At 34.8% G+C, this 27,787-nt stretch overlaps 2 protein-coding genes across 5 annotated transcripts; one reads left to right on the top strand and one right to left on the bottom strand.

The window, feature by feature from the left end:
- Positions 1-1,137: 1,137 nt before the first annotated feature.
- MAIP1 (matrix AAA peptidase interacting protein 1) lies at positions 1,138-8,745 on the bottom strand. 3 transcript variants are annotated; one of them, XM_039844353.1, is made up of 6 exons: positions 8,607-8,745; positions 7,960-8,442; positions 4,913-4,984; positions 4,365-4,491; positions 3,012-3,159; positions 1,138-1,536 (listed from the first exon to the last, which is right to left on the bottom strand). In XM_039844353.1, exons 2-6 carry the CDS (start codon positions 8,407-8,409, stop codon positions 1,458-1,460), a joined length of 876 nt encoding a protein of 291 aa, XP_039700287.1. In that variant the 5' UTR covers positions 8,410-8,442; positions 8,607-8,745; the 3' UTR covers positions 1,138-1,457. The 3 variants fall into 3 exon arrangements, with proteins under 3 accessions (XP_039700287.1, XP_039700286.1, XP_039700288.1); XM_039844352.1 differs by lacking the exon at positions 8,607-8,745 and having other exon boundaries at positions 7,960-8,556; XM_039844354.1 differs by lacking the exons at positions 1,138-1,536; positions 3,012-3,159; positions 8,607-8,745 and adding an exon at positions 1,581-2,974 and having other exon boundaries at positions 7,960-8,556.
- Positions 8,649-27,574, top strand: TYW5 (tRNA-yW synthesizing protein 5). 2 transcript variants are annotated; one of them, XM_039844350.1, is made up of 8 exons: positions 8,649-8,812; positions 13,185-13,339; positions 17,036-17,105; positions 19,474-19,518; positions 20,345-20,482; positions 21,347-21,434; positions 21,801-21,917; positions 24,002-27,574. In XM_039844350.1, the coding sequence occupies exons 1-8, from the start codon at positions 8,735-8,737 to the stop codon at positions 24,256-24,258; spliced, it is 948 nt and encodes a 315-aa protein (XP_039700284.1). In that variant the 5' UTR covers positions 8,649-8,734; the 3' UTR covers positions 24,259-27,574. The 2 variants fall into 2 exon arrangements, with proteins under 2 accessions (XP_039700284.1, XP_039700285.1); XM_039844351.1 differs by lacking the exon at positions 20,345-20,482.
- The last annotated feature ends 213 nt before the right edge of the window (positions 27,575-27,787 follow it).

Raw genomic sequence — 27,787 nt, 5'->3', positions numbered from 1 at the left:
TGCTTTAGATAGAAACTGTGTGTGTGTGATACTATAATTTATAATATGTATGTGGGCTTTATCCCAGTTTCTGGCCCAGAGCTCCTGAAACCTTTGGCATTTCCCAAGTTATAAGAGAAAAAAAGATGTACTGATATTTAGTCAAACATTATTCAAGATATTCCTATAAATGTATTTTTTAGAAGATTAACGCTTAAGTCAATAAAGCTTAATAAAGCAAAATATCTGCCATCATATGGGTGGGCCTCACCCAATGTGCTGAAGTCTTAATAGAAAGATGATTCTTTCAGAAGGAATCTTGCTGGCAGACTTGCTTCAGACGAACTGCAGCACCAGCTCTTCCCTGGGTCTCCAGGCTGCTGGCCTGTTCTGCCTCTACTACCTTGTGAACCAATTCCTTAAGATAAAAATCAATTGTCCAATATGCATGGTTCCATTTCTAAATCTTATATTCATTCTACTCATTTTGGTTCTTAACATTTCTTATAAAATAGGTACACTAGCAACAAATTCTCTTCTTTTCCTTGTCTGAAAGTCTTTTCTTACCTGTTTTGAAGAACATTTTTGATGAATATAGAATTCTAGGTCAATAGGTTTTAGCATCTTAAAATTTCATGCCAAGGTCTCTAATTTGCACAAGCTGAGGGAAAAAAAAAATGCAGTGATTCTCTATATGGAGCTTTTCCTCCAGCTGACTTTATATTTTTCTCTGGTTTTCAACAAATTTGATTATGATGTACCTCAGTGAAGTTTTATGTTATCCTGCTATTGAATTTCTTGGATATATAGATTTTTAGTTTCTATGAAGAAAATTTTGACATTTCTTCTTATATTGTTTTTATCTCTCCTACCCAGCTACTAGGACTCCAAATACAGGTATTAAAAGGCTTGATATTATCCTACAGCTGGCTGAGGGACTGTTCCTTTTTTTTTTTTCTCTTTGTACTTTAAAAAGTTTCAAGTTCACTGATCTTTACTTTTGCAGTAACCAATCTGATATAATTCGATCCATTCCACCTTCTCATCTACCTGGTGACCAGAGACTGTCAAATAGCAGCATTGATTTTTAAAAATAAGCCTTATACATTCTCGAATTGATATAAACATATTAATCAAAAATAAAATATTTAAAAACTATTTAGAAACATTTAGATATCTTTATTATCTATCAAATTAGTTTGTGTATATACACATATATATGTAACATTAGAAGTGATACTGAATATAACATCAGCGATAGGCTTTGTAGTTTATTTTGACCTCTTTTACAGAAGGTGACAGCAATCTGTGGAAAATGCTTTATTGTATTATGCTAATATACTACAGAGTATTCTGAAATAATACAAAAGTAATCCACAGACTTGACTAAGTGAAGATCAGTTGATCCAAAACTTTTCTTCCTCAGTGTTTCACAGCAATTGCTAAAAGTCCAATAAAGCTGATTTTTCCAAGAAAGCTTAATCTAATAACTTTGAGTGATCAATCCGTGCAATGGTCCAGGCAGGCTTAACTCCTTGTGTAAACTCCCTCTGAAATCTAGGAAAAAAATTACAAATAATGTGAATCTTACATTAGTCCAAATACTTCTTAGTAGCTATATAATTTGCAAGTGTACATTAGAGGCAGCTTTTGGAAATAAGCTAATGGTCAATGGTAAATAAAAATCAAAATTAAAAAAGTTTAATCAGTTCAATAACAAAAAAATATCTCACAAAATCAAAGTACATTTTCAATGGACTGATCTATACTCCACAATCTGTCAGTCCTTGAGAGAAACTGGGGTATTATTCTGTGGTTAAATACTAGCTATAACATATATATAATATGAGGAGAAATAAACTGGACTACAGTGATGAAAACAGCACTTTAGTGGAATTTAGTTTATCCACGTTAGGTCAGTCTTGAAAATAACAGTGTTTATGAGCAGCCCATGGTCTTAGTAGGAACTATATTTTCAGAACCACCAAAAGTTAGTATTATAGTGTGTGTTCTTTAATTATAAATGATGTCTAAAAAGGGAAAAGTCAGTAAATTCAAATTAAATAAGTATTTAAATAGGTAATTATGTCTCTATTGACTTAACTTGTTCGCCACTCCAAATTTTATTAGCATAAAAATATACCATAGTGTCTTGTTAATAATTTGCTAACCCCCTACTAGATGGTACCTCCTTAAGGGCAAGAACCTTTCAATTGTGTATCTGAACCCTTACCAGAGTACTAGGTAAGTGGGAGATGGTCAAAAAATGTCCAGTGAGTGGAGAGTCCATGTGCCAATTATGGAAGATTTTATTTTCCCAAAATGGCCATAACCATATCTCCCATCCAATGTTACCTAGCTGTTGCTCCATAAAGAGGTGGAGTTGGTCTAGGCTTGTTTAATTGTGCAGGTTCTGTGACTGCTTTGATCAGAGGACTACGGCGGAAATGAATTTGTTCCAATCCTGAGCATAGCCCTTTGCTGGTCTATCATCTTATATCTTCTGCCTCTTAGAAGCCAACCACCATAAAACATGGACTAGCTTGAGACTACCACAAGCTCAAGCCACAAAGAGAGGCCTTGGAGAATGAGAAATTATGTGGAGAAGCCAAAGAGCACCAAGGTGCCGCACGTGTGAGTGAAGAAGCCACTGTGGAAATGAATCCTCTAGCCCCTGTCACCTAGCTGATGCCAGGTGAAGCAGAGAAAATCCCACAGCTGAAATTCCAAAATTCCTGAGCAGTAGAACAGCAGGCAAAATAAATGGGCTGTCTGAAGCTACTGAGTTTTAGAGTGGTTTGAAATGCAGCAATATGACAGCTGAAACACCGTTTAATTGCATTCAGAAATATTACCTCCTTCTATTTCTGAACACTCCTGCTTCATGGCCAGTATGTCATTATGACTTTTTTCTTCATAAATAACTTCTCAAATTTCAATCCTTTTTTCCTAAAGCTCCCTTTAGTTTTCATACCTTCATACTACCTTCCATTTTCTAGAGAAAGAAAACAATGAAATGTGATTAGACTTACTCATAGCTTGCATTAAGAAGCTGTTTAGTTTCCACGTTCTGATCCCCCAACTTAACCTGGAATACACCGGCTCCACTTAAAGTTTCATTGGGGATATTGGCACTGGTTAGATACCAAAAGCACATCAGGATGTTAACAAACTTCCTTCCTTAGGGAAAAAAACACACATACACATGCAAATCACAATAATCTATCATCCATATATCCAAAATGAAATCAGAAATTGACAGCAGTTACACAGTTGTTACAGATCAAATTTTGTGTTTATTCTAGCCTAATAAATACCTGCATTGATACTTTTCTATTTTTAGAAAATTCTCTTAGTGTTTATGATATATTTGCCCTCTTTGCATTGCAGTAATAGCTCTTTACTGAGCACGTACTATTTACTAAGTATACTACATAGATTATTTTCAATTTGTGTCATTTTCTAAAGTTATAACATATATCTGTTGTCAAACCAAAAATGAGGGGGAAAAAAACATTTCTTGTCGCTAATTAACCCCAATCACCAGAAAGACTTCTATTCAATCCTAATTCACTTTGCTATGCCTAGCGATTATGACAATTTCTGTGTAAAAATCAGGCAGTGACTATGATGCAAAGATGCAATTTGAAATATTAGGAGAGAAAAAATATTTAAAAGTACCTTTACAAATGTTTCGAATTAACATGTGAATGAAAAAATTTTAACTATTAAGAGTCCATATCAGAACTGCCTTGAAAAGTGTGTAAGCAAAGGCCAGATTTCCTGTGTGCCTGACGCATAATACATATGTAAATATTTGTAGCAGGAACAAATAAGTCAATACATTTTCAAGAATGTCATAGGGAAAATGTATGCATTGGGCAAGCAGATAACCACTAATGTTCCTTTGAACTTTTTTCATTGTCTCCAAATCTAATTTGGGAGTTCTGCAGTTAATCTTACTTTCAAAACAGTCTTTAGCTGATATCATTTGCTTTTTATTTTACTCCTTACTCCTTCTATTTAACATTCAACTGGGCATTTAAAATGCTCAATTGTTTCCTTCAAGTTAGGATATTTGAAACACAAATATTTTTAATTTGATATATGGAAGCAGCTTGTCTTAGACAATTTTATCAACTTAAGTGACAATCCTCTCTCCTGTGAATTAAATAGTAGTGTTCCAGATAGAAGGGCATAAGAAATTGTTACCATATCTCAACTGTTCCAGAGCTAGATCTTTAAGGAATGAATGTAGTATTTTCTCTGAAGTTCTACAAATATTCACTTGTACCAACGAACATCCACTATTTCATGATTATCCAGTAGTTTAGCTTATCTGGATAATTATGTATCATTTAAAGTTAACTGTGATCCAGCATTACCTTTCTCATCATAGTAAATGGAGATGTCTCCTGTTGAAGTGTATACAATTTCATCTATGTCAGCAGCAAGGGCATTTTTATGGTTGTCAGGTAGTGAAGTAACCTTTTCTTTCAATACATGTAGCACCTAAGTTTGGCAAAAAGCAAACTATAATTCGCGTATTGAATTTCAAAAGCTTTTCAAAATGCATAATGAAGTCTTAATGGAATGAATTTTTCTAAATCTATTTTTAAATTTACTACTATATTTACTCATCTTCAAAAGAAAGGCTGAAAACCATCTAGTTATTCAACCAGATAACTCCTAACAAAACATTCTATATGAGAACCAGCAAAAAACATCATATTTACTTACTTATGCCTTAAAGAGCAAGTCATTCTATGCTTTTATATGACCCAAAGTACTCAAAAGAAATGATACAGGGACTCTATTTTAGCTGATGGCACACATTATTTTTACACATAAATAGACATAATGTACTGTATACCATTCTACTGGAAGAGAAAAATACATTTATTTTTAAAGGAAAATTAAAAGTATACTTTACCTCTTTGGCCACAAGTTCTTCCAATAGATCAAATTTACACTGTGACAGCAACTTGGACACATGAGCAAAAGCCTTAAAAAAAACAGTAGAAGGAAGGTGGTGATTATTTCAAAACATCATGCAAAATACCACATAATATACAATGCTCAAACTTAAATAGCTAAGTGTAAAAAAGACTATTTGATGAGAAAGGCAATAAACAATGTCAAACACTAAGATATCAGTGTTAGGCATGACTCAGATTTGGTTGGTGACTGTATTTGGAGATAGGGCCTGTAAAATGGTGATTATATGAGGGTGGGCCCTAATCCAATCTGACTGGTATTCATAAAAGGAGAAACTTGGACACACAAAGATATACCAGGGGCACATGTGACACGCGGAGGTGTGGGAAGAGTGTTGTGCCTGGACGGGGCATGGAAACTCCATATCCCTTTCCACATACCTAACCAGCTGCATCTCTTCCATTTGGCTGTGCCTTTATAATAAACTGTAAACAGCAAGTAAAGTGCTTTCTTGAGTTCCCCGAACCATTCTAGCAAATTACTGAACCCGAGGAAGAGGGATGTGGGAACTTCCGGTTTATAGCTGGTGGGTCAAAAGTATGGAGGACAGGATTTGAGATTGGTATCTGAAGTACAGCTAATCTTGTAGGACTGAGACCTTAACCTGTGGGATCTGAATTCAATCTGGGGAGTTAGTGTCAGAACTGTAGTAAGCAGCCCTGATAAGGCCTTGATGGCATAGGAGTGTCTAACCTAAACCGTTTTCTAGGAAATAGTCCTCTTTTTCATAGAAAAGGCTAAAATGTACAAGAAAGATATAGGAAAACAAACAGGATCTGATTAATGTGGTTTGATGATCGTAATAGGGAAGATATGTCATATATACACACTGATGGAAAGCCAGGCCTGTGGAGCTAATAAAGTCATTTATAGCGTTGGATTACCTACTCCCCTGGCTCATGTGATGACTAAAAGCTTGCCTAGATTGTACTTAACCATCTCAATTTTAGTGATTCTAGAGGACCAAGACTGCTTGTAGAGTGGGTCACAGGATAGTGCATCCTTAAGCCAATTATTTTACCTTTCTGGAGCTTGGATTTACCATCTGCAAAGGAGGATAAAACTAGAATGATTAATCATAAGGTGACTGTTCGTTTTCAATTTCTATGATTAAGAAAAATCTTAATGAACATGATCTAATTGATAAATTGATATTCACAACCCAAGATAACATCTTATTGATGGAAGGTTAGCCTAAGGAGAAAGGGCAAGGGGAGTCTGTGAGAGTAGATATACTAGCTAATGTTTTTGCACCAGATTATTACGAAGCCTCTGAATTATATCATGCAAACATACAGTTTGCACTATGAGATCTGACAGGGAGGTTTTTAGCCATGTCCTTTTAAATCTTAGGTACTGAAGAACTGATTTGTTTGATCTGAAATATATGTTAAGTAACCACTAATTTAAGAGATTCACCAAACATTTGCTATGGGTGACCCAAAATCCTTTCTGGATATCAGAATAGCTAAATGCACAAAAATTGACTTAGATGACGCAAAACTGCATACGAATTGGCTTAAGGGGTGGAGATTCTACTTAACAGCAAAAAGGGGTGCTAAAATAGCTAATAGCTGGAGGACCTCTAAGATTGGAGAGTGACTAAAAAGTTTCCCATGCTCCTCTGTGTTCAGAGGAAATAGGGACTAAAGCCTGATTTCTGCCCATGGTGGGGAGATGATTTCCATTCCCTAACACGTAAGGGAACTGGTACAGTCATGTATGTGTTATGAAGTACAAAAGCTCACGTCATCAGCAGGCATTGTGGAGAATAGTAGGATCATGCCAATTTCTCTCTGCATGGACTAAAGATTTTGAGAACTGACATGAGTAGATGCTATTAATCAAGTTGCTCTTTGCCTTTTAATTTATTAATAACCACCTAAAGCAGTCAAGAGTTGATTCGGGAAAGCGGGAAACAGGAGTTAATATTGACACTGAATCTAATATTTAATTTATAACTGACAGGTCACATAAATAAATATAAATGGCTGTGTTTATAGAAACAACTGAAATAAATTAGGAGTAAACATATCAATACCAGTATACACTCAATATTGTAAAATGATAAGATGGATGGCATAATTTTAAGGTACAGGAGGCATGAACTGGGAAATAAACTATGACTTCTATCGTTTATCAATAGTTCTGAAATATTTGGTAATGAAAAACTGAGTCAAAAGAAAGTTATAAATGGCTTTTTATCCTAGAAAAATTCATGTATACAAAATCTGCAAGTAATCTCAAAACTCAAAGTGATGGGCACCGTGGCAAGGGTAAGGTGGAATATTATCAGCCATTCAGAAAGAGGGACAGAAGCATCAGCACTATGAATCACCAAAAGCTGCTACTCAGTGTGCAGAGTGCTGTGCACTTATCAGCGGCCAGGCTGTCTCAGCAAATCCTTTGAAAGGGGAAAACTGATCACCTCTGCGTAATTCTTTAGGAGTATGATGGGGAGGGTCGGGAATGGGGTACAGACGGAAAAAGGGCAACGGATCTCTGGCGGGAAGTTTTACCTTTCTACCCAAAAATGACCTTATAGCACTTTTAAAATGTTATCTCATTTACTCTTCAAAACAATCTTATCCACTTGTTCATTTATTCAAAAACCATTTATGGAGTGCCAAGCAGTCTTTTTCGTTTTGCAGAAAATCATGTTCAGAAAAGATAAAGCCATATAGCTTGTATGCGGCAGAAATGGGCTTTGAATACTTTCTGATTCAAACTCTGTAAAGTGGAAAAGGTAATTAGGGGACTTCACCCTGGTGTCTCAATTGAACCTCTCCTTCTAGGCGACCATGCAAACAGAAGCAGAAGCTTAATTCAAGTCAAGAAGTGGCTGGAGGGCTCTGTGCCGGGGTCACTACACACTTTTGGTAATTTGGGACCCAGTGAGGACAGCTCCCGGCTAAACACTTTTACGTGTAATAGTTGAATGCATGAGAAGCGTACAGGTCAACCCCAGGAGAATAAACAAACCTGCTTCGCTCCCTCTGAGAATTCTGCGATGCTGAACTCTTGGTCGAAATAGGCCCAGATAAGGAAGGAGTAAATTCGAGTCCGAATCCAGTTGATGGGGTTGGAGAACCCCAGAATGATCATCTTGGTTTTCTGGCGCTGCTGGGGCTGCTCCTCGGTGCTGTAGCTGCGCCGAGGGCAGGCAGGGAAAGCGGGGAGAACTGCGGAGAGGCCCGGAGGGCTGAGCAGGGGACGACAGGGCCCCCGAGCAGGCAGCGCTGAAGCTGCCGAACACAAAGTGACTCGAGGAAATGGGGTCATTCCCGAGCCGAGGTGGCGGCGGCAGAAACAGCAAAGTCCAGCCAAGGACGGCCTCACCTCGGCTGCACTCGGAGTCCGGAGCCGGGCAGCCCCACCAAGCCACGGCCGAGAGAGCAGCAAGCGGGGAAATAGTTGAGCGGCCAGCGCCATTTTTGTGACCTTTCACCTCTGTGCTTGCTTGTGCTGTACTGAAAAAAAGTCGGTAGGAAACCACCTTAGCGGGGTTAGGAGAAAGAGACTGGAGAGAAAAGCTAGCCTGTTGCTGCCACCTCTGGTGAGTCCGCCCCACCCTGGCTCTCCAACACACGATCCGTACAGAGACTCCCAGCCCAGCGCCCGGGACCGACCTGTCTCGCGAGTCCATCCGCCACGCGGACCTATACTCTTCGGGTTGTGTTTCCGGACGGATCACAAATTGAAGAACGTGTTAGGGCCGAGGTTCCCGGGACTTGGAAGAGGACGAGCGTGAACAACCATGGCGGGGCAGCGCATTTCGGTACTTCGGCTCGAGGGCGTTTCGCAGGAGCATTTCATGCAACACCTCTATCCGCAGGTGAGACCCTTGCGCAGGGATGAACGGCGAGAAGCCAGGGGATGAATACCCATCCCTACCATTTGGGTGGCTCCGAATTGTTATCTTGTGACCCAGGGTGTGGGGAGGCGGCCGCGGGCGGCCGAAAATAGCTACTTAGCTCTGCTGCCAAGACGAGGGCGCATGGGGGATAGCGAATGGTTCATCTATTAAAGTTTCCGGAGAAAACAGCTCTACGTTTATGGGGAGCAGGGTGACCACGGAGAGCTGAGTGCCTGAAACGTTTTACCTAAGAAGCACTACTCACTGCGAGGAGTACTCCATTATGTAGTCTTCTGTCGTTACCGTGGCAATGAAGGGTTGCCCCGCCTTCCTGTTTTCCTTAGGGTTTCCTAAAGTTTAGAGGTTTTTTCAGCACCCCACTGTAGGCGCGACGGCACCTGTCCGTCCACTCTAGTTATTGGACTTAAAAGAGCAATTTTTCATTATATCGAGCCAAAAGAAGCAGCAATGGGAATCCCCCAGGAAATGTCCAGTGAGTGGTCTTGGTTTTGGATTCTAACTTATGGGGTTCTAGTTCAAACGTTGGAATCTTTTATATATGTAATTCGAACCTTAGTTCTTTAAACGAAAACTCAGAAAAATATTAAGGGAAAAAAAGTATTTTTACTTGTAGTGTTTTGAAAGGGAGTCCAAGCTTCTGAAAAAACTAAGAATAAAGAGCCCAGCAGATATTTAAAGAAAAAAAACAAAAAAACAAAAACCCCACACGATTACAGTTAGCATGCTTATGGCAGAAAACACCCCCAGCAATTTTACTTGATACTTACATCTATAAGGGTGGTCATGGAGCTACAGTTTGAGTATTATAAAAGTCAAGGATGAAGTTTTTTTTTTCTTTTAGGAGTTAGCAACCCACAGATTCTCATTTATTTGCGGGACTAGTGCTGGATGGGTGGTTGTTATTCACCCCACCTCCACCTCAGGATGTGTTAGTGTAAAATACCTGCAGGGCAGTATTGTGAAAATCAAATGGTTTATGTGGAAGTGCTAAGTAGATGCATAGCAAAAACACATTTTGTAATTTAATGTTCCAGGCAAGACATATATCACAAAGAAAGCATCACTAAGTTTCTTTCATAAAGTGAAAAATTACAACACCCTGGTCACAATGTAATAAAACTAGAAATTAATAACAAAATTGCAAAGCAAGACTTTTCTACTTGGAAACACTAAAGAAAAGCTAACATGGAAATTTGCTATGTGATGAAAATGACATTGTAAAAATCACTGGAGCAGACATGAACTTTTAAATCAACAGTGCTGGGACAGCGGGTTATAGTTATTTAGAAAATGATAAAATTCGATTTATATCTGACACCATACACAAGAGTAATCTCCAAATGGATCAGAGCTCTAAAGGTAAAAAAATGAAACTACGCAAGCAGTAGAATAGAACACAGGTAAATTCTTCTAAATTATAGGTCTATAAAAGGATTTTCTAACTGTGACTCAAAATTCAGGTATAATAAAAAGATTAAGTACATGAAATACAAACAGGGAAAAATATTTTCAGCATATATTTCATAAAAGGCAGTAAAAGCTCATAAATGTGAAGAACTTTCAAAAATTAAGTGGGAGAAGTCCAGAAATCTCATAAAAAGTGAACAATTGACAACAAAAAACATGAGAAAAATGCCCTCTAAACATATGAAAAGATGTTCAACTTTGCCTCATAAGCAAAATTAAAGTTACACTAAGATACATTTCTTACCTATCACATGGACAAAAATTAAAAGGCTTTAATAATACACTGTTGGTGAGGCTGTTAAGAAACTGTCACTCACACTTTATGCCAAGTGTTGCAACCCTTATGGAGGGGAATTTGGCATGTCTAACAAAACCGTATGTGTTTACGATCTAGCAGTTTCTCTTTTGGGAATTTACTCGGGGGGTTACACCTCCAACAATATTAAAATATTTAAATAGTGTTTATTGTACACCTGAAACTTACCGGATTTCATTAACCAATGTCACCATAATAAAAATAAATAGTGTTGATTGTACTTGAAAATTATTGGAAATAACCTCAAATCTTTGCATAAGAGAGTGATTAATTAAACTGTCCATTTAGACTGTGGCACACTGAGATATAAAAAAAAGTGAAAGAGATAATCTGAGCTGATAGCAGTGATATCCAGGACATAGTTTTAAATTTTTTTTAAAAAGCAATCTCTAAAATACAGGTATGCCACTTTTTGTGTAAAAAAAGAAGGGAAATAAGGAAGTATATGTTTTTAAACAATTTGCAATAAATGAAATACAGGAACCATAAGCCAGAAATTAATAAGATTGACTGTCTGTAGGGAATGAGTGAGTACAAGGTGGAAGGATGTGGATGGGATGATCTTTTTGTATAGTTTTGACTTTGGGGATCATGTTAATGTTTTATGTTCTAAAGTAATAGTAATAAAGTTAACAAGGATTAAGAATGATTTAAAAAACAAAACTAATATAGAATTTTTTTAAAAAAGTGAATCTCAGGAATGGGGAGGATGAAAAGTAAGCCAAGTCACTTTTGAAAATAATAACTTTGAGTATATATTCTCACTCTAAAATAAAAAGAAAAAAAACTGTAAACAGGTACTGAATTCTGGTTAGTAGACTTGTTAAATATCAAGGATGTTAGGAACCAGGTTTCTCATTATTAGAGAAGGGAGTTACACATACATGAACAATAAAGATTGGAATGAATCTTGTCATATAAGATATGACAGGTATCAGAATCAGAGGTATCATGGTTCATATATATATATCACTTAAGTGTGCGTGTGTATATAGTATATATGGAGAGAGATAAATAAATATACCTATATGCATATATGTGCATATGTATGTGTATATATATTTTTTGAGGGGGTGAGTATATGCACAGCTTAGCATTATTTCTTGGTTCTGTCCACTGAGAAGGCCCAGAAGTAATGATACCCCAATAGCAATGAACACACCTAGCATCCAGGTCATGGTTTCTAAATAGCATTCCCCACTAAAAGAAACCAGAGCTGTTTTATGAAAAGACTGTAGGGCTGAGGCAGAGAAAGTATAAGAGGTTGCTGGATTGTGCTACTTTGTTACAAAGTAAGCAAGTGCTCAGGTAAAACGTCACCAGCCAGTTCGAAGGAGCTCCTGCTGGCCAAATCTGGGATAATTTGAGCATCAAAATTATATTAATAAATTATAACCCAATGACTAAAGTAAATAAATGCAAAAGTTGACATTTTGACATTAGAATGCTAGCTAATAAATGTAGATAATGGAATTTTTAAATATCATGATCGTTGTACTCACAATAGGCATACTTGACTCAGGCAAGAATTACCAATTGATCAACATTAACATCACAGATAGTAGGGCAAATGCCATGTGCCATCTGAGGTGTTGCACTGAGGACACAACATTGCTTCTGCGGTACATTCCTTCCAAAAATGCATAACCTGAATGTAATTATGAAGAAATATCAGATGAATCCAAACTAAAGAGCATTCTACAAAATAACTGGCTTGTGCTCTTCAAAAATGTCAGAGTCATGAGAAAAAAAGGCTGAGGAGCTATTCCAGATAAGAGAGACATTACTAAATGCTATGTGGCTTCTCAAATGGGAAATAAATAACTATAAAGGATATTATTAGGACAATTAGTAAAATTTGGATATGGACTGTGGGTTAGATAATAGTAATATGTCATTATTAACTATAATTTTGATACTTCTGCGATTATGTAAGATAATGTCTTTATTCTCAAGAAATATATTCAAGTTTTTAGAGCTAAAAGAGCATGATATCAGCAACTTACCATGAAATAGTTCAGGAAAAATTAAATTATCTTTAATAATATCTTCCTCTCTATACACACAGCAAGAATGAGAGAAGATGATAAAGAAAATGGGGCATAATGTTAGATAAATGGTTGATTAATCAGAGTAAAGGTATATGGGAATTCTTTGTGATGTTCTCGAGACTGCCATAATCACTGACATAGTATCAAAATAAAAAGTTACAAACAGTATTTGACTATAAATTACAAATTTTAATCATTTATGTTTTGTCCTAAGTAACACTCATGAAAATGCTTTAAAGAATGTTAAGATTTTCCCTCTCTTAGCTATTGATGGTATTGCTGTTTTGTTTTTGTTATCCTAGTGTTAAAAGTTTGTTCTAAGTATATTAATTGAGTCTTCTTCCTGTTTTAATTACAGCATGAATTTTCAAAAGGTTTGAGCTTGAGCATATTGGAATCAAGTGTCTATTTATTTTTGTCCCTCCGTTGCCAAATACAACTTCTGATATATTGTTGGTTTTCCCTATTTTTTTTTGTACTTTTTCCCCCATTTAAGAGAAAACCTCTAGTGTTGGAAGGAATTGATTTGGGAGCCTGTACAAGCAAATGGACAGTGGATTACCTAAGTCAAGTTGGAGGGAAGAAAGAAGTAAAGATTCATGTTGCTGCAGTTGCCCAGATGGACTTCATTAGTAAGAACTTTGTATATAGGTATTTTCTTCTGAGGTTTACTCTGGGAATACAAATAACTTATTGTAAACCTTTAAAATATTTTTGTGTTATTATGGCACTTTATCTTTTGGCTAGTTTAGTATAATCATGAATAGTTTACTAATTTTTAAAGAATGACTTTTAAAACACAAGAATTCTGGGTTAACGTAATAATACAAAGACATTTCCAATGACCATTTTTTAAATACAGTATATACCTGATACCTTCTGGAATCACACAAGGAACAGAGAATTTTCATGAGATTGTATTTGAAATTGGGTGTGCTGTAGTCATTCAATGCTTCATTAATTAATTGATCCTACCATGTTAATAATTGTTATCTAGAGTAATAAATTCTAAAGTTTTCCTTCATAACCTTTTTTGATTTTTAATACCCTTATTTTTGGAAACTTTTCTAAATCCAGATTGTTTTTAGATAAATATAAGCCCTTGTTTTCCTTTCTGCCCTCTCTGGAAATATAGGACATGTAGTTGCTATGTTTGGTATAATCTTTCATTAACTCGGATAACTTTTTAAAAAAATCAGTCCTAATTTTCTCTTTTGAAAAAATAATCTTAAATACTTTTAATTTTCCTCATGGTTGTTCTCTTATGTTTTAGGATCTCTTATAAGTAAATAAGAGATAGTTAAAAGCTGCCAGATATCTAAATCTGAAAGCTTTAAATGCTGTAATGTTATATCTTTAATATACTGTTTATTCCCTTGAGTTTCATTGAAAATGTTTAAAAAATTAACAGCTTTCAAATTCTGAGCATGTGTAGTTCCCAGCAAATTCAATCTATTGAGAAACCATGTAGTTCACAATAGCCTGATTTTTAAAAGGAGTTAGCTCTCACTGTTCCTTCCAGAGTTTAGAGATGAGTTAAACAGAGCTTCTAATGTCCAGGACCATTTCTTTCTCATTAGAGTTTTCCAAGCTCATATAGCAGCTTGCCAAAGCATTTCTCAGTTTCTGATCCTTTGAATATTCACCATTATAGTTTTGGTTTTTTAATAGGCCATGAATTTAATTTAATTGCCATAGTTTTTCCAAGTGTAAGAACTTTTCATTTTTTATTAAATCAAGAAAAAGAAAGAAAGTGCTGGAATGATAAGCGTTTTTCTGATTGCAGTTAATGATGTTTATTTCCCAGAGATTCCAATGCTGTAACAAGTAGTTATTGAAACTTCATCTTAAATTGCCTTGATGTTTTGGCATGTCCTGTAAACTTTTTGAAACTTGATTTTGAAGCACATACATTATGTAATAGTTCTTACCCAAGCTTTCTCCAAACCTTTCATTGGCGCTACTAAAGAGTTGCAAGATTATTTTCTTAGTGTAAGGAGAAAAAAATAGATTTAATCATTATTGGCAGTTAACGGGGAGTAGAAAAGAAGGGAGGCATTTAGGCCAAGACAGAATAGAAAGTAAGAAATCCTACACACATTTATCATTATTATCACTTCAGTTTAATAATAATTGTAATGCAGGTGAACAAACAGAGGCTAAAAAATGTTAAGTAACTTACCTGAGATTATATAGCTTGAAATGATGGAATCAGGACTTAGACCCAAATTTGCCTGACTCCACGGAGCTCATGATCCTAACCCCAATTTCTTACTACCTCCTTTGCTAGTCTATGCAACAGTCCAGACAAATGCAACTTCAGTATCAGATGCCCTTTTAGAAACATGCATGGGATGGATAAGATCTCAAGGCCAAAGAACTTTCTAGTTCATATACTTTATTTCCCTCTCTCTCAGCTTTGCTTCTGCAGAATGTCTGACATGTACCACTACCTAAGGGAGAAGGTTGCTGGGGGTGCCTTCAGCAACCTTCTGAAGTTCTGCTGTTCTGCTTCTCTGGACTGAGCCACTCTGTCTGCTCTGTTCTTATAAGGTCTTGAAACACTTATGGGTTCTCCTGAGTAAAAAAGCTAAGCCTGGGCAACTGGACCAATTATAGAGATAGCTCTGGGCCAGAGAGGCTTCCACATTGTTCCCAAACTCCTAAAGATGCTTTAATGGGAATGAAGGGCATATGGCGAGGTCAGAGATGGAAAACATTGAATAGGAGGATGCCAAGTAAATTTGTTGATATAATTAGCCAGAAACTATAGTAGGAAATTGGTCAAAGTAGATGGCAGATTTCTTTCTTTTCTCTTGCAGTGCTCACTCTACATAACTAACAGCAGTGTCCTCAGGTTCAGATTGACATTCATGCTTACAGGACCCACTAGTCTATAAGCTGGCATCAGATTCACTTGGCTTTGCAGGAAACAGAATTCTAGCAAGATATCATCAGTAGGAGTCCTTATACTAATCCAGGAGCCATTTCTTGGCTCACCAAGTAACAGCTTACTTGTAAAAGAATAGAACTATAGAGGTGGATGCAGAAATACCCTAACTTAGACACCAGTAACATGATAGACTCATGAACTTCCAGGTTCCTCCAAGGGGCTTACTCAGTTGCAAGAGTTACACTGCACACAGGGAAGTCAAATCTTCTGCCTCCTAAAAAGTATTTATAGTCCACTCACCAGCCTTCTAGTCCAGACATAGTTTACCAATCAAAGGTCATTTTTATAATAAACAGTATTACCTGATATCACAGCTGACATTCCATGTTTATCTTAACCCTGTTCATTTCTAGGAAAACATTGCTAGGAGAAAGTAAGCCCAAGGTCATCTTCTTATAGAGGAGGAGAAAGTGTGTTGTTAACTCTTTCTCTCCATCTCTCCCCCAGTACAGATTTCAAGTGGAAAGATATTTGGTAGTAAGAATGATAAGATTACAACCCTTAATCAAAGGTTTGGAGGCTGGAGTGTAGTGGGAGAGAAGAGGAAAGGCTTTTGACCCAGATGCTTTTAAGGACTTCATTGTCTTGATATTATTGATATGGGATCATCTTCATATAGGAGGCAGTACGTTTGATTCTAGAAGGTTCAAGATATAGGATGGGACCTAGAGAAAAGATCGCATTTCAGGCTCAAGAATGCAAGGTAAAGGATATAAACTTTGCTTCTATGATATTTAGCCCTGTTCACCAAGGTGCAAGGAACCAGGCATTTGGGCAGAAATATTGAAGAAGAATAAAACTTGGTTGTTTCACTAAAATTCTCCTTGAGATATTACTCAGAAGCCTTAAAATGACAGAAGGTGGTGTGGAAGGATGAGAACAGTGTTCTGTGTTCTATGGTAGTGCCAGAAGGCAGGAAGATCAGTGAGAGGGAGAGGGACTTTATCTTCATTGGATCCTTTGCCTGCTTTCTCTTCCAAAAGAGCACTAGTAGTTGCCCTATTCATCACAAGACTTGTTTTGCCATGACACTTGGAAATAGGTAGCAAAAAGAGCTTGAAAGTTTGTGTATTTCCAAAAGTCATCAAACACTGTAGAAACATTTTTCTAACAATAACTTGGACTAGGAGGATCTTGACATGAGAAGTATCCATCTCTACCATAGATGTAAAAATCTTTACTTTTTGAAATCACAATTTCAGACAACCTAGGTCAAATAAGCACACCACTAAATGAATTTTGAAAATTTAGAATTCCACATAATAGATTTTAATAAAAATTATGGATATTGTAAAACGGAAGATCATCTCTAACTCTAAGCCCCTATATATAGTGATTAGAGTATTCTTTTTTGATTTATTATTAAATGCAAGGATTCTTTTGTGTGTTTTCAGAACTTTACCTTTTGACAAGTTGATTCAGAGAGCTGCTGAAGAAAAGCATAAAGAATTCTTTATGTCAGAGGTAATTGATTTTAACATTCTTTAGAAAACATTAATATCTGTATACTAAGTGAATTTTCTTATAAGAACATTGGATATTTAACAGCTGTAGCCTTCTTTGATATACTACAGCTGTAGTCACTCTTAAAGTTTGGTTCTGATGCCATAGATATTAATTCTGCTATTAGATCTTAAACCTTGGCCAAATTATTTTTGTGTCTCAGTGTACTCAGCTATAAAATAGGAATAATAACAGTACTTATTTCATAGGATTTTTGTGATGATTAAATAAAATCCATACTTAGCCCAGTGCCTGACTAGAAACTACTCGCTAAATGTTAGCCATTAATATTTAATATTACTTTCTTTGAAAATGCTTTGGTCTGATATGCCAAATTCAAATGCTAATGGAGAACTTTATTTTCATCTTATTGACTATTAGACTATTTCTGTATTTTAGTTGTTATCAGTGTGATTTCTATTGTGCGTATTTGCTATATATAACATTTGTTCAGAAGTATTCTACTTATTTACATGATAGTCCACCTTTAAATAGATCAATTTAAATATCTTGAGATAAGGCATTGAGGCTTATACTATATATAAATACATTTTAAAAATTCACTGTCATCTCAAAAGCACATTTTAAAAATAAACTGTTTTTTAAGCATTGAATAAAGTTGCATTTGAGCTAGCTGGGCTGGTAGTCAGTTTGATTGTAAAAGGTGTTGCATTTTCACAGTTGTCTCATCAGGTACAGGTTATACTAGATTACCACAAGGTCCCTACAAACTCTGGAGGTCTGTGGTTTTATAGTATAACTAGAATGTCTACTAAAACTGATTTCATTAGCCATACCTGAAAAATGGTATTTTAACTTCATGCTTACACTTTAACATGTAGGTTCAGTTGCCCTTTGGTACTTTTCTGTCCAATGGTAATGAGAGGCACAGCTTAAATAGCTATGAAATGTCAAGTGAAATGAAAGAAATAGAAACGAGGTAAAGGATTAAAGTTTAAAAATTGTGGTAAGTGTGTAAATAAGATGAGTATGGACTGTCAGTTTGATCCTCCAGGAAGCAGATGCTGAGATAGAGTTAGGAGTGCAAAAAATTTTATTGGGAAATAATACTTGGGAAAAGAAAGGGGGCGACTGGATACTGGGAAACCATCAGCCAGTGCTATAGGTCTGCCAACTCAGTGTGGAACTCCTGAGCAAAGATTGCCTGTTAGAGGAGTCCTGTGTTGGGCAGCATTGTCTAGGCCTTTTACCATCTTGCTCAGTCATTGGTTGGGGATACCCCAACAAGGGGAGGACCTTGGTTCAAAGGCTGAGGGAGACCTGAAGGAGTTAGCAGCTGGCAGCTGGAAGTTAATCTCACTCATTGCAACTAAATAGTGAATACATTCTCAAAAAGGAGTCCTTGCAGTGTATTTCTGTATCTGCCACATAAATATATTCTATAAATCCTAAATATTAGAATTGGTAGAAAACTTAGAATTTTGAAGAACATACGTGAAACCTAATTAGCCAGTAATTTATAGAATTTACCTGATTCGGTACTAGTTAAAAATACAAAAACAGTTGAAAGCTAGTTAAATTTATGATCATAGATTTATAATGTGTTGTTACAGTAAATAAGATGTATTTTGAAGTTTGTGTTAGTGTAGGGATAAAAGAGGCAGAATTCTTGTGTTGGATTGCGCCTGTGCTTGACCCCAGTATATCTCAGTTGTCTAATTCTTATAGGAAATGCAAGCACCAGTAATGTTTTATAATTTTAACAGTTCCTTATTATAGCTACTCAGTGAAGTATAATTGATCATTTTTTAAAGTATCAACTTCATTTACTAATATAAAATGTCATATTTCTAATTCCTAATGAGCTGACTTAAAGGATTTGGCTTGAGAATTTATATAATCAGGGATAGGCTTAGCTTGATAAAATACAGTGTTTCAGAATTTTTTAAAAAAATTATTAAAAGTATAAAATATTTTATTTATCCCCTATTCAACATTTGCATCATATTAGTTTGTTGTTGGCCCTCAGCAATATCTTGAGATCATGTGCTATACAAATGGAATGAAAATTCTTTTAGGTCTTAAGAAGACATTTTTAGGAATTCATATGATTTAGAGTATAAAGTCTAAGTGGTATGTGTATATTGCCTTTAGAATTTATTTTACTTAATGTTTTGAGGATTCAGTCATTATTATGAGACATTTCTTCATTTGGCCACCAGAGAGCATTAGTAGAAAGGGTAGAAAAATGGAACTTTTTTGAAAATGACTTAAAACTGGGTTAGATTTTAAGACTTGTTTCCTTCTATCTTTACTTTCTAATATTTTTACATGACTACTGATGTTGTTTTTCTTTGTGACATTTAAGAATGAGAAGTACTACTTACGGTCACTTGGGGAAGACCCTAGAAAGGTAAGAATTCTGAATATCAAACAATTGCTTAAAGCTTAAGTGGATGTATATATTTTAATTGGCACTATAATTTTTATACTTACTAGCTGACATATGACCCATTTTATCTTTTTTCTGTTTTTCTCAATGATTCTAGCCCTTGAATAAGAAGTACGACTATTAAAAGTTGATAACTTAGTTTTCAAGTAGGATCATAGAATCTTAGTTGTTTAAAGTCATCTGCTCTAATCTCTACACAATTAAGAAATCCTTTCTACTGTACGTTTTACAGATTGCCATTCAGCTAAGAAAATATAATCTAAAATAACTATAAAAATTCCGAATAATTTATGTAACCTTTGACATGCATTCAGAGTCCAGTTACTATGGCTTCATTGTTAAGGAGTGATCCTTGAAATAATCAAATAAGATTATATTTTTGCCTCTATGTCACCATTTAGTTCTTTACCTTCTTTTATTCTTCTCCTTCAGTAGAACCCACAGGTTTTATGTAGTTGATAACATTCAAGTTGTTGACTCCTAAACTTAAAATACTCGATCTTAGATGACAATTGTATTAATCTTGCTTTAAGTAGGAAGAACCTTTCTACAAAAGGAGCATCGTAAACTTAACAGTAACAATATTGTTGAATCTGCAGTCTTGTTATACAGTCTGTTATTTCCTTATTTGTTGGTTATGGTCACATTCTAGTATTTTAAAGTACTAAACAGAGTTTTGCCCCATTCCTTCTTAATATCATGGACTCTGCTGGCAGCCTTAGATAAAATAAGCATTATGCCAGTATTGTGTTTATTATTTAAAATTTTGTTGTTTCTCTCAATGCAGGATGTTGCAGATATCAGAAAGCAGTTTCCTTTACTGGAAGGAGATATTAAGTTTCCAAAATTTTTCAAAGAGGAGCAATTCTTTTCCAGTGTTTTTCGAATTAGCTCACCAGGATTACAACTTTGGACCCACTATGATGTATGCTACACAAATGAGAAATCTAAAGCTACTGTAGATTTTAGCATCTATAGATATAATAGTCACAGTTTCAACTCTGTAGGCTACCCTAAAGATCTTTGACATGTAACTTGCTGAATGGTGAGGTTTAAAAACAGATGCTCTCTGCAAGATGGTGATATGGGAGTGAATTATTAAATAATGCTAAAGCTTAGTTTCTCAACATGTACATTTCTCTGTCTTGTTCTTAATTCATCGTATATGTATATCAAGTTTTATGCAGTGTTTTTTTTACATGTGAAAAATGGCCACCAGACAAGGGCGAAAATTATGAAAGTGGAAAAAGTGATGAGATAATGTTATGAGGATGTTCTAGTCCTACAGAAGTAATTTAGAAATCAAGATACCTATAACCATATTATAGTTGGCCATATATTAAAAGTTACTAAAAGAGCAGTGGTTGCCACAATACCTTATATTTTCCCAACACTTAATTTTTCTAAGTGCTTTCAATCTGTTGTCCAATGTTGGCCTTATAGCATTGCTTGACAGACAAGTAATATATACTAATCAGAGGGAGCCTCGAGTAGGTGTAAATACCCTCACTGTTTTAATGGTGGGGCAAGAGCACATAGTTTTCACTTCAGATTTCCTAATGGCTTGCCAGCCTTTTCCATTTTAAGGCAGTGCTGCAGAAATATCTTTAATAAAGGCACGGTTGTGTTTGGAATACAAGTATTTTCATTGGAATATTAATATAAGAGTTTTAGATAATGTGAGTCAAGTCTCATTAAAGGATAAGATTTACAATTAACTGCAATATCATTGGTTCTATGTATGTAAGTTTTAGGTATTTCTTATCTATAAGTTCTCATTGGTCTTCAGGTAATGGATAACTTCTTAATACAAGTGACAGGAAAAAAGCGTGTTGTACTGTTCAGTCCTCGAGATGCCCAGTATTTATATTTATCAGGTACTTTTTTATTTTTTAAGTGAATATTTCTAAAGTAGTTTATTCAGTTACTTTTTTTAAGAATTCTCTTTATTCTCATAGAAAAACATTTTAGAGCTTCTTCCTAATTATGATGTATTGTGTTCTCCATTATGTATATATGTCATGATAGCTAATATAAAGAATGAGATTTTCAGGTTTTCTTAATTGTATTATATGGATGTCAGTGGTCATAAATAAAGGGTGGGTCATTGAAAGGAGAATAATAATTCTTCTCACTGTGGGTACTGTAAGTAATTGTACAGAAAATAAATTTTCAAGTTTATGTAATTTTTTTAAAATGCTAACTTTGTTCAATCTATGTTATCCTTTTTTGGAACTTTTCAGGTACTAAATCAGAAGTACTAAATATAGATAACCCAGACTTAGCTAAATATCCACTGTTTTCCAAGGCTAGAAGGTATGAATGTTCCCTTAAAGCTGGAGATGTATTATTCATTCCTGGTAAGATTTCTAAAACTCCGTAGTTTGCTATTTGTAAAATCTGTACTGTCACTTATCCATTATATGATTTTTTAGTACAAAAGTATATTGGTAATATGTATCCTGTCCTGTACAATATGATTTTTATACACAAATGTGTGTCTGTGTGTGTTTAAAGTATGCTTAGGCACATTTTTAGAAAATCAACAGTCTTTTTCAAAGGCAACCTATAAATATATTTTTATATACTCCAAATTATTTTTTTAAATGACGTCAAGCAAGATACCTTTCTATCCGGGAAAATATTATACCTGGTTTTTCTTTTTAATTATTTTATTTCTAATATATTTATATGTTTTAGAACTATGTAATTTAAGTAGTTACTAAGAAATGGTAAATATATTTTAAAGCCAAAACAGATTAGAGATTTTATTAAATATCAAAATGTTATAATTTCCAACACCTGTGATGTCTTTTGTGTGCATTATTTTTCTACAGTCTGAATTAGTGTTAGTTAATTTCTTTGTATAATAAATAAGCGTTAGTTGTTACTAACCAGTAATGTAATTAATATCTGTAATTATGATTCTGAAATGAATACCTGAAAATTATAAAAACCATAATTAAGATTAAAGGGGTGCATTAACAAATTCTATCTCTATAGTTATTTCCCCATATCTTAGTTAATATATTTATAAACATTAATACCTCTTTTCAGTGATGAAATTAAGTTAAACAGTATTAATGAAAATTAAGTTTAAAAATATTAGTAAAAATATCTCATTTGGGGCTAGATTATAAATTCCTTGAGAACAATAAACCATGTGTTGTTAATCTTTACATTCCTCCTGAGGGGCTGGATACAATGTCCTTCATATAATTGATTGTCTATAAAAATTTGATACATTGACTTTCTATATTCATTGAAAACAATCAGCGCACTAGTCTTTAAATCTCTTGCCATTATTTAAATTTCGGAGTTTTTTTTATCTTTAGAATGTGGTTAAGGGCTTTGTAGTTTTCCCTTATTCTGTGCACAATTTTTTTTTTTAAAAAGGAAAAACCAGAAATACTGAACATTTGCATATATTTTGAAATAAAAGCAAAAGCTCCATCTTTGGATTTAAATTTAACAAAAATGTTTAGCTTTTTTTCCTGTTTCACTAAATAAGGAAAAAGATTCTGAAAGAAAGAGTGCTTAAGATTAAAACCATGTTTGAAAACTAGTTTTGCAAGTCAAAATATTTTAAGCTTTTGTTTTTCCTAGAGCACTCTGAGTTTGTTTCTAAAATTTAGTATCTTATAAATCTTCCTTTCATTGTTTGACTAGCTTAAACCTTTTTTTAATGTGATTGTTACTTTATCTTTGTTATATTGTGGTATTGCTTTAGTATTCTTGTAGCACCCATATTTTAAAAATGTTTAAACTCAATTGAAAACAAAGAAGTAAACTTTATGGTGGAAGTAAAAAATAGCTATATAATATGAAAAAGTTTACTCATCCTCTCCTTCACCAAAATGTTTGCTCTAGTTTTATATACTTATTGTAAAGAAGCTGAAAGAAATACAAGCTGATTGTAATTGCATTAGAAATATAAAACTGAGTAGGCTACAATGAATGCAAATTTAAGCAAGTTAGAAAATCAAATACAACTAGAACAGGAAGTCTCTGAGAACAAAAGTACTGTACTGAGCAAGAAAAGGTCATATATACTCCTCAAATAATTAAAATGTTCTGTATACAAAAAAAATAGTTTTGATGTGGTCGTGGGACTCAGGAAGTGTAAACAAGTAACACAAAACACAGCCCCAAATTACAAAACTACAAAACAAATATAACTTTATTATGTCTTTTAAGTTAAAAAGGAAAAATTGCTATTTCCAAAGGTTTTAAATGTAGGGTTGTGCTGTTGACACTTTAAATTGGTTGGCAATTCATAAAAGTTAAGATGATTCTGTTAAAAGCTGGGAGTATGCTAACGAAGGAATCTTCGTTACAAGAATTATTTCTTACATTGGCTACATGCAATTCGTGATATTTCACTGACATTTTATTTTTTTAACTGTAGTTCTTATTTTTAACTTAAAATTTTTTTTTCCTCCAGCTTTATGGTTCCATAATGTAATTTCTGAAGAGTTTGGAGTGGGAGTGAATGTCTTTTGGAAACACCTTCCATCTGAATGCTATGATAAAACAGATACCTATGGAAACAAAGATCCTACAGCAGCATCAAGAGCTGCACAAATTTTGGACAGAGCCATAAAAACATTGGCTGAATTACCAGAGGAATACCAGGACTTTTATGCACGGCGAATGGTCTTACACATTCAAGACAAAGCCTATAGCAAAAACTTTGAGTAAATAACAGAGCGAATGCAATGAATATAAACTTGTAAATAGATCTAGTTCAGCTCAAATATTAGAAAAATATACAAGATATAAATTATTTTTATAGATTTTTTGTTAAAAGAGGAAAGATAAATCAGTCTCAGATTTATAAATTAAATAAGTATCAAGGGATGTTGTGTGGCTTCTACTTAATACAGATTGTTATGGTTCAAAGAATGTTGTGCTGGGACTACTCTTTAGCTTTTAGGTGCAAATAATTAAAAATTCTAAGTGACTTAAGAAAATGTATTGAATAATTATACATATAGTCTCATGATAATTGGGCTTCACTATTTCTGATCCAGTGATTTAGTATTGTCATTAAGAACTTCTGGGTTTTTTCCTCCCTTTTTCAACTGCTGCATTGGCATCATTCTAAGGCTGGTTACCTCGTGGTCATGGAATGATTGCCAGTAGCAGTTGGGGCCGTGTGCACCTTCATTTAAATGCAGTGGAGGAGTCAGGCTGGATTCCAGGGGCCCTCTCAATACAAGAAAGCTTTCCCAGAGTTTGCCACCAAATCCTTGGTCTCACTGATCTAAAGTGGCTTAGACCAGTCCATTCCCTAGCCAGTCACTGGCAAGAGGTATGGAATAACCCCAGGGCCAATCAGGTCTACTAGAGCTAAGGTACATGAGGTACATATGGGGGCAGAATGATTATTTTTAAAATAAGAATTCTGATAAGGAAAAATGGTGGGCAACTAACAAATGTCTACTATATTAATCTTTTGAGCTTTTAAGTACAGATGCCTGGGTCCTAACTTTATAGACTGATTCAGTGTGTTTCAGGTTTTACCAAAACTGTATTTGATAGACATCATAGGTTATTTTGATGTATAATCAGGACTGAGAACAACTGGATTAGATGATAGTAATTTAGATTACTAGTTTTGTGATTCATTTAAAACAAATTAATGATCCTGGTTTTTCTTGGAACCCAGTATAACTTAGGCCTGCCCCTTTTTTCAGGTTTTGAATGTCAGAAAATACTCAAATTAGTTTTAATTTATACCTATGGTTAAACTTCACCCTCATTCAAGTTTTCCCCATGAAATGCTTTTCCACTTATCCCTTAAAGAAAAAATATTTAAAAAAAATAAGTGAGAGAGCCCAAAAATGTCACCATTGAAGACAATGAGCCATTGTATGTGGATCTGTGCCATTCTTTGTTTTGGACCTTAGTAATTATTTGCACTGTAATTGAAGATGAAATATATTTCCTAAACACAAATGTGCCCATCTAAAGGGTTCTGAGTATATCAATTTGGTGTATTTTAATTCAGAATGATTTTTCATTTGGAAATAATTCATTTCATATTCTGTGTTTGGAGTTGGATTAATTTCAGGTATAAAAAGCAAATTATAATCAGAAAGGAAAAGTGTATAAAAAACTATTGTGAACTTCCTAGGTGTCTGAGAAAAGGTATTGAAGTTACTCCGATCAACAAAAGTGAAGAGATTCTATCAGAAAAGAAATTGTTATGTTAGCCAGATCTAATTATTACATTTTGAAATTTGGTTATGTCTTAGGTTAAGCAAAGAACTTTTTTACATGAGTCCTTTGGGAAGAAAAAAAAAGACAATGCCCCTGTTTGAACAGTATTTATAGTCAGTTATTTAATAAACCCTCTGTTTTGCCCTCCTCCCCCCACCCCTTTTTTAACCAGTGAGAGAATCAGTGCAAAGTATATACCCAGAGCCATGTAGAAAACTTGGAAAACAGATTACAGTTGGCTCAGTGAATGTTCATTTTAATTGTTTATTTGGGAAGCAAACTGAATGACCTTAGGCAAGTTAATCTTAATGATGCTTGTTTTCCTCATCTTTAAAATAGAACTAAGTAAGACTTTATAGGGTTGCTACAAAAATACAGAGTTGGTTCAAGGGTAGGCACATAATTGATGACTGGTGCTAGCTTCCACTTAATTATATTTCTTCGCTGAGTGATTTGAGGTTAATTATGATATCTGGAAAGCTTGAGATGAACACCTTGGGAAGTTTTAAAATTATTTCTCTGGTCATAATTTTAATGTTGGTGTTTGTTTTAATCTTTTTTGCCTAACTGGTTGAGACCAAACGATGTTTTGAATGTATAAAATATTACAGTATTTGTTTGCTGCAACTTCTCAGGAATTCCAAATCTTAGAATTTTATTGCTGAAAGGGATCTTAGAAATCACTAATCAGTCCAGATTGCTTAAATGATTATCCAGGCTCACAAAGCTAGGTGATAGAAACTGGAATTAGTTATGGTGACCAGGTTAGTAATTCTCCATTCTTTCTGCCTTAGGTGCAGCTCATCTCAAATACTTCTGAATACATTATATAATTATTTGGCAACAGTTTGGGGGCTTGGCCTGATGCACAAAGGAATAGTTTTCCTCTGCCAGCAAAACTCATTGTACTGCTTGCTGCATAGACAAGGGATACAAAGTTAAGACTAATGATAAACAGGTAGACAGTAGAGTATAATATAAAAATGGAATACCATGCAGTAAAAGAATGAGACAGAGATATATGTAGGTACTGGCAAGGAATTTTTCCAAGGTAATTAAATGAGAAAAAAGGTTTGAAACTGGGTATATGCTGCTATTTTGTAAAACAAAGATACGCTGTAAGTAAACATTTGTACATACATAAAATTATTACTGCAGCAATATACAAGAAACCAGTGATAGACACTGCCTCAGGTTAGACAAATAGGTGGCAGACTGGAATCTAGTTGAAATTTTTGCTCCTGTATTTTAAAATTAATTGAAAAACGTGTATATTGTAATTATTAGCTTTTCATGAACACATTAACAGTATGTCTTGATACATAATTACATTGGAATGCTATTCAGCAATGAATTTCAGACTTATCACTTCCATAAAATATCAAAACAAGGGAAACAAAGTCCAGAAGGCTTATTTTCTATCTTTCCAACCTTTTTAATAGCAGCTATGTGAACATTTGGAAAGAACCTTAGTAACAAGGCTTTTCTCCCACCTATCTAAAGTTGCCAGTAGACATCTAAGCTGAATTTAAGAAGCTGCCAAAAAAAAAAACAGGAAGCTGGTGTGCAGGTCTGGATGGAATTGGAACTGTGCTGCTGTGATTCCTTCCCCCGGCGCTAAAACACAGATGTAGTCAGGAGGAACTAACATGGATTGGCAGTCACCCACATATCTCTGGTGTTACCTTAAAGTCTTATTTTAAGCATACAGGCCATGAGTGTTTGAATGTCTTAAATACACCTAAGTTGTATTCAATTTTTAAAGTTTCATTAAATGGGATACTAAAATGGCCATCTAAGTGACTCTGCTTCTCTACCACTAACAGAGCTAGTAGGCCTCACTGCCTTTGTAAAGAGCAACCTGAATTTACAGACGAAGTATATCTACATGTATATCTTATCCTTTAAAGCATGTTTCTCTTAAAGGCCCTTAAATGAAGCCTAACAGAATAGCTCTTTTAAGACTACTACCTTTTGTTTCCTATTTTACCTCTTAAGCTTTACA

Source organism: Pteropus medius, unplaced genomic scaffold, assembly GCF_902729225.1.
Source record: "Pteropus medius unplaced genomic scaffold, Ma_sr-lr_union100, whole genome shotgun sequence".
Taxonomy (NCBI): Eukaryota; Metazoa; Chordata; class Mammalia; order Chiroptera; family Pteropodidae; genus Pteropus; species Pteropus medius.
The sequence above is the reverse complement of the archived record's forward strand: the minus strand, read 5'-3'. Positions and strand labels throughout refer to the sequence as shown.

What these genes read in the sequence shown, in the direction of transcription:
- MAIP1 (XM_039844353.1), bottom strand. Translation starts at nt 8,409, where the DNA reads ATGGCGCTGGCCGCTCAACTATTTCCCCGCTTGCTGCTCTCTCGGCCG. An exon ending in TCTCAGAGGGAGCGAAGCAG is followed by an intron (nt 4,985 to 7,959) that starts GTTTGTTTATTC and finishes GTTTTTTTTAAG; the next exon opens with GCTTTTGCTCATGTGTCCAA. An exon ending in CATTTACTATGATGAGAAAG is followed by an intron (nt 3,160 to 4,364) that starts GTAATGCTGGAT and finishes TTTTTCCCTAAG; the next exon opens with GAAGGAAGTTTGTTAACATC.
- TYW5 (XM_039844350.1), top strand. Translation starts at nt 8,735, where the DNA reads ATGGCGGGGCAGCGCATTTCGGTACTTCGGCTCGAGGGCGTTTCGCAG. An exon ending in AAGAATTCTTTATGTCAGAG is followed by an intron (nt 17,106 to 19,473) that starts GTAATTGATTTT and finishes GTGACATTTAAG; the next exon opens with AATGAGAAGTACTACTTACG. An exon ending in AACTTTGGACCCACTATGAT is followed by an intron (nt 20,483 to 21,346) that starts GTATGCTACACA and finishes ATTGGTCTTCAG; the next exon opens with GTAATGGATAACTTCTTAAT.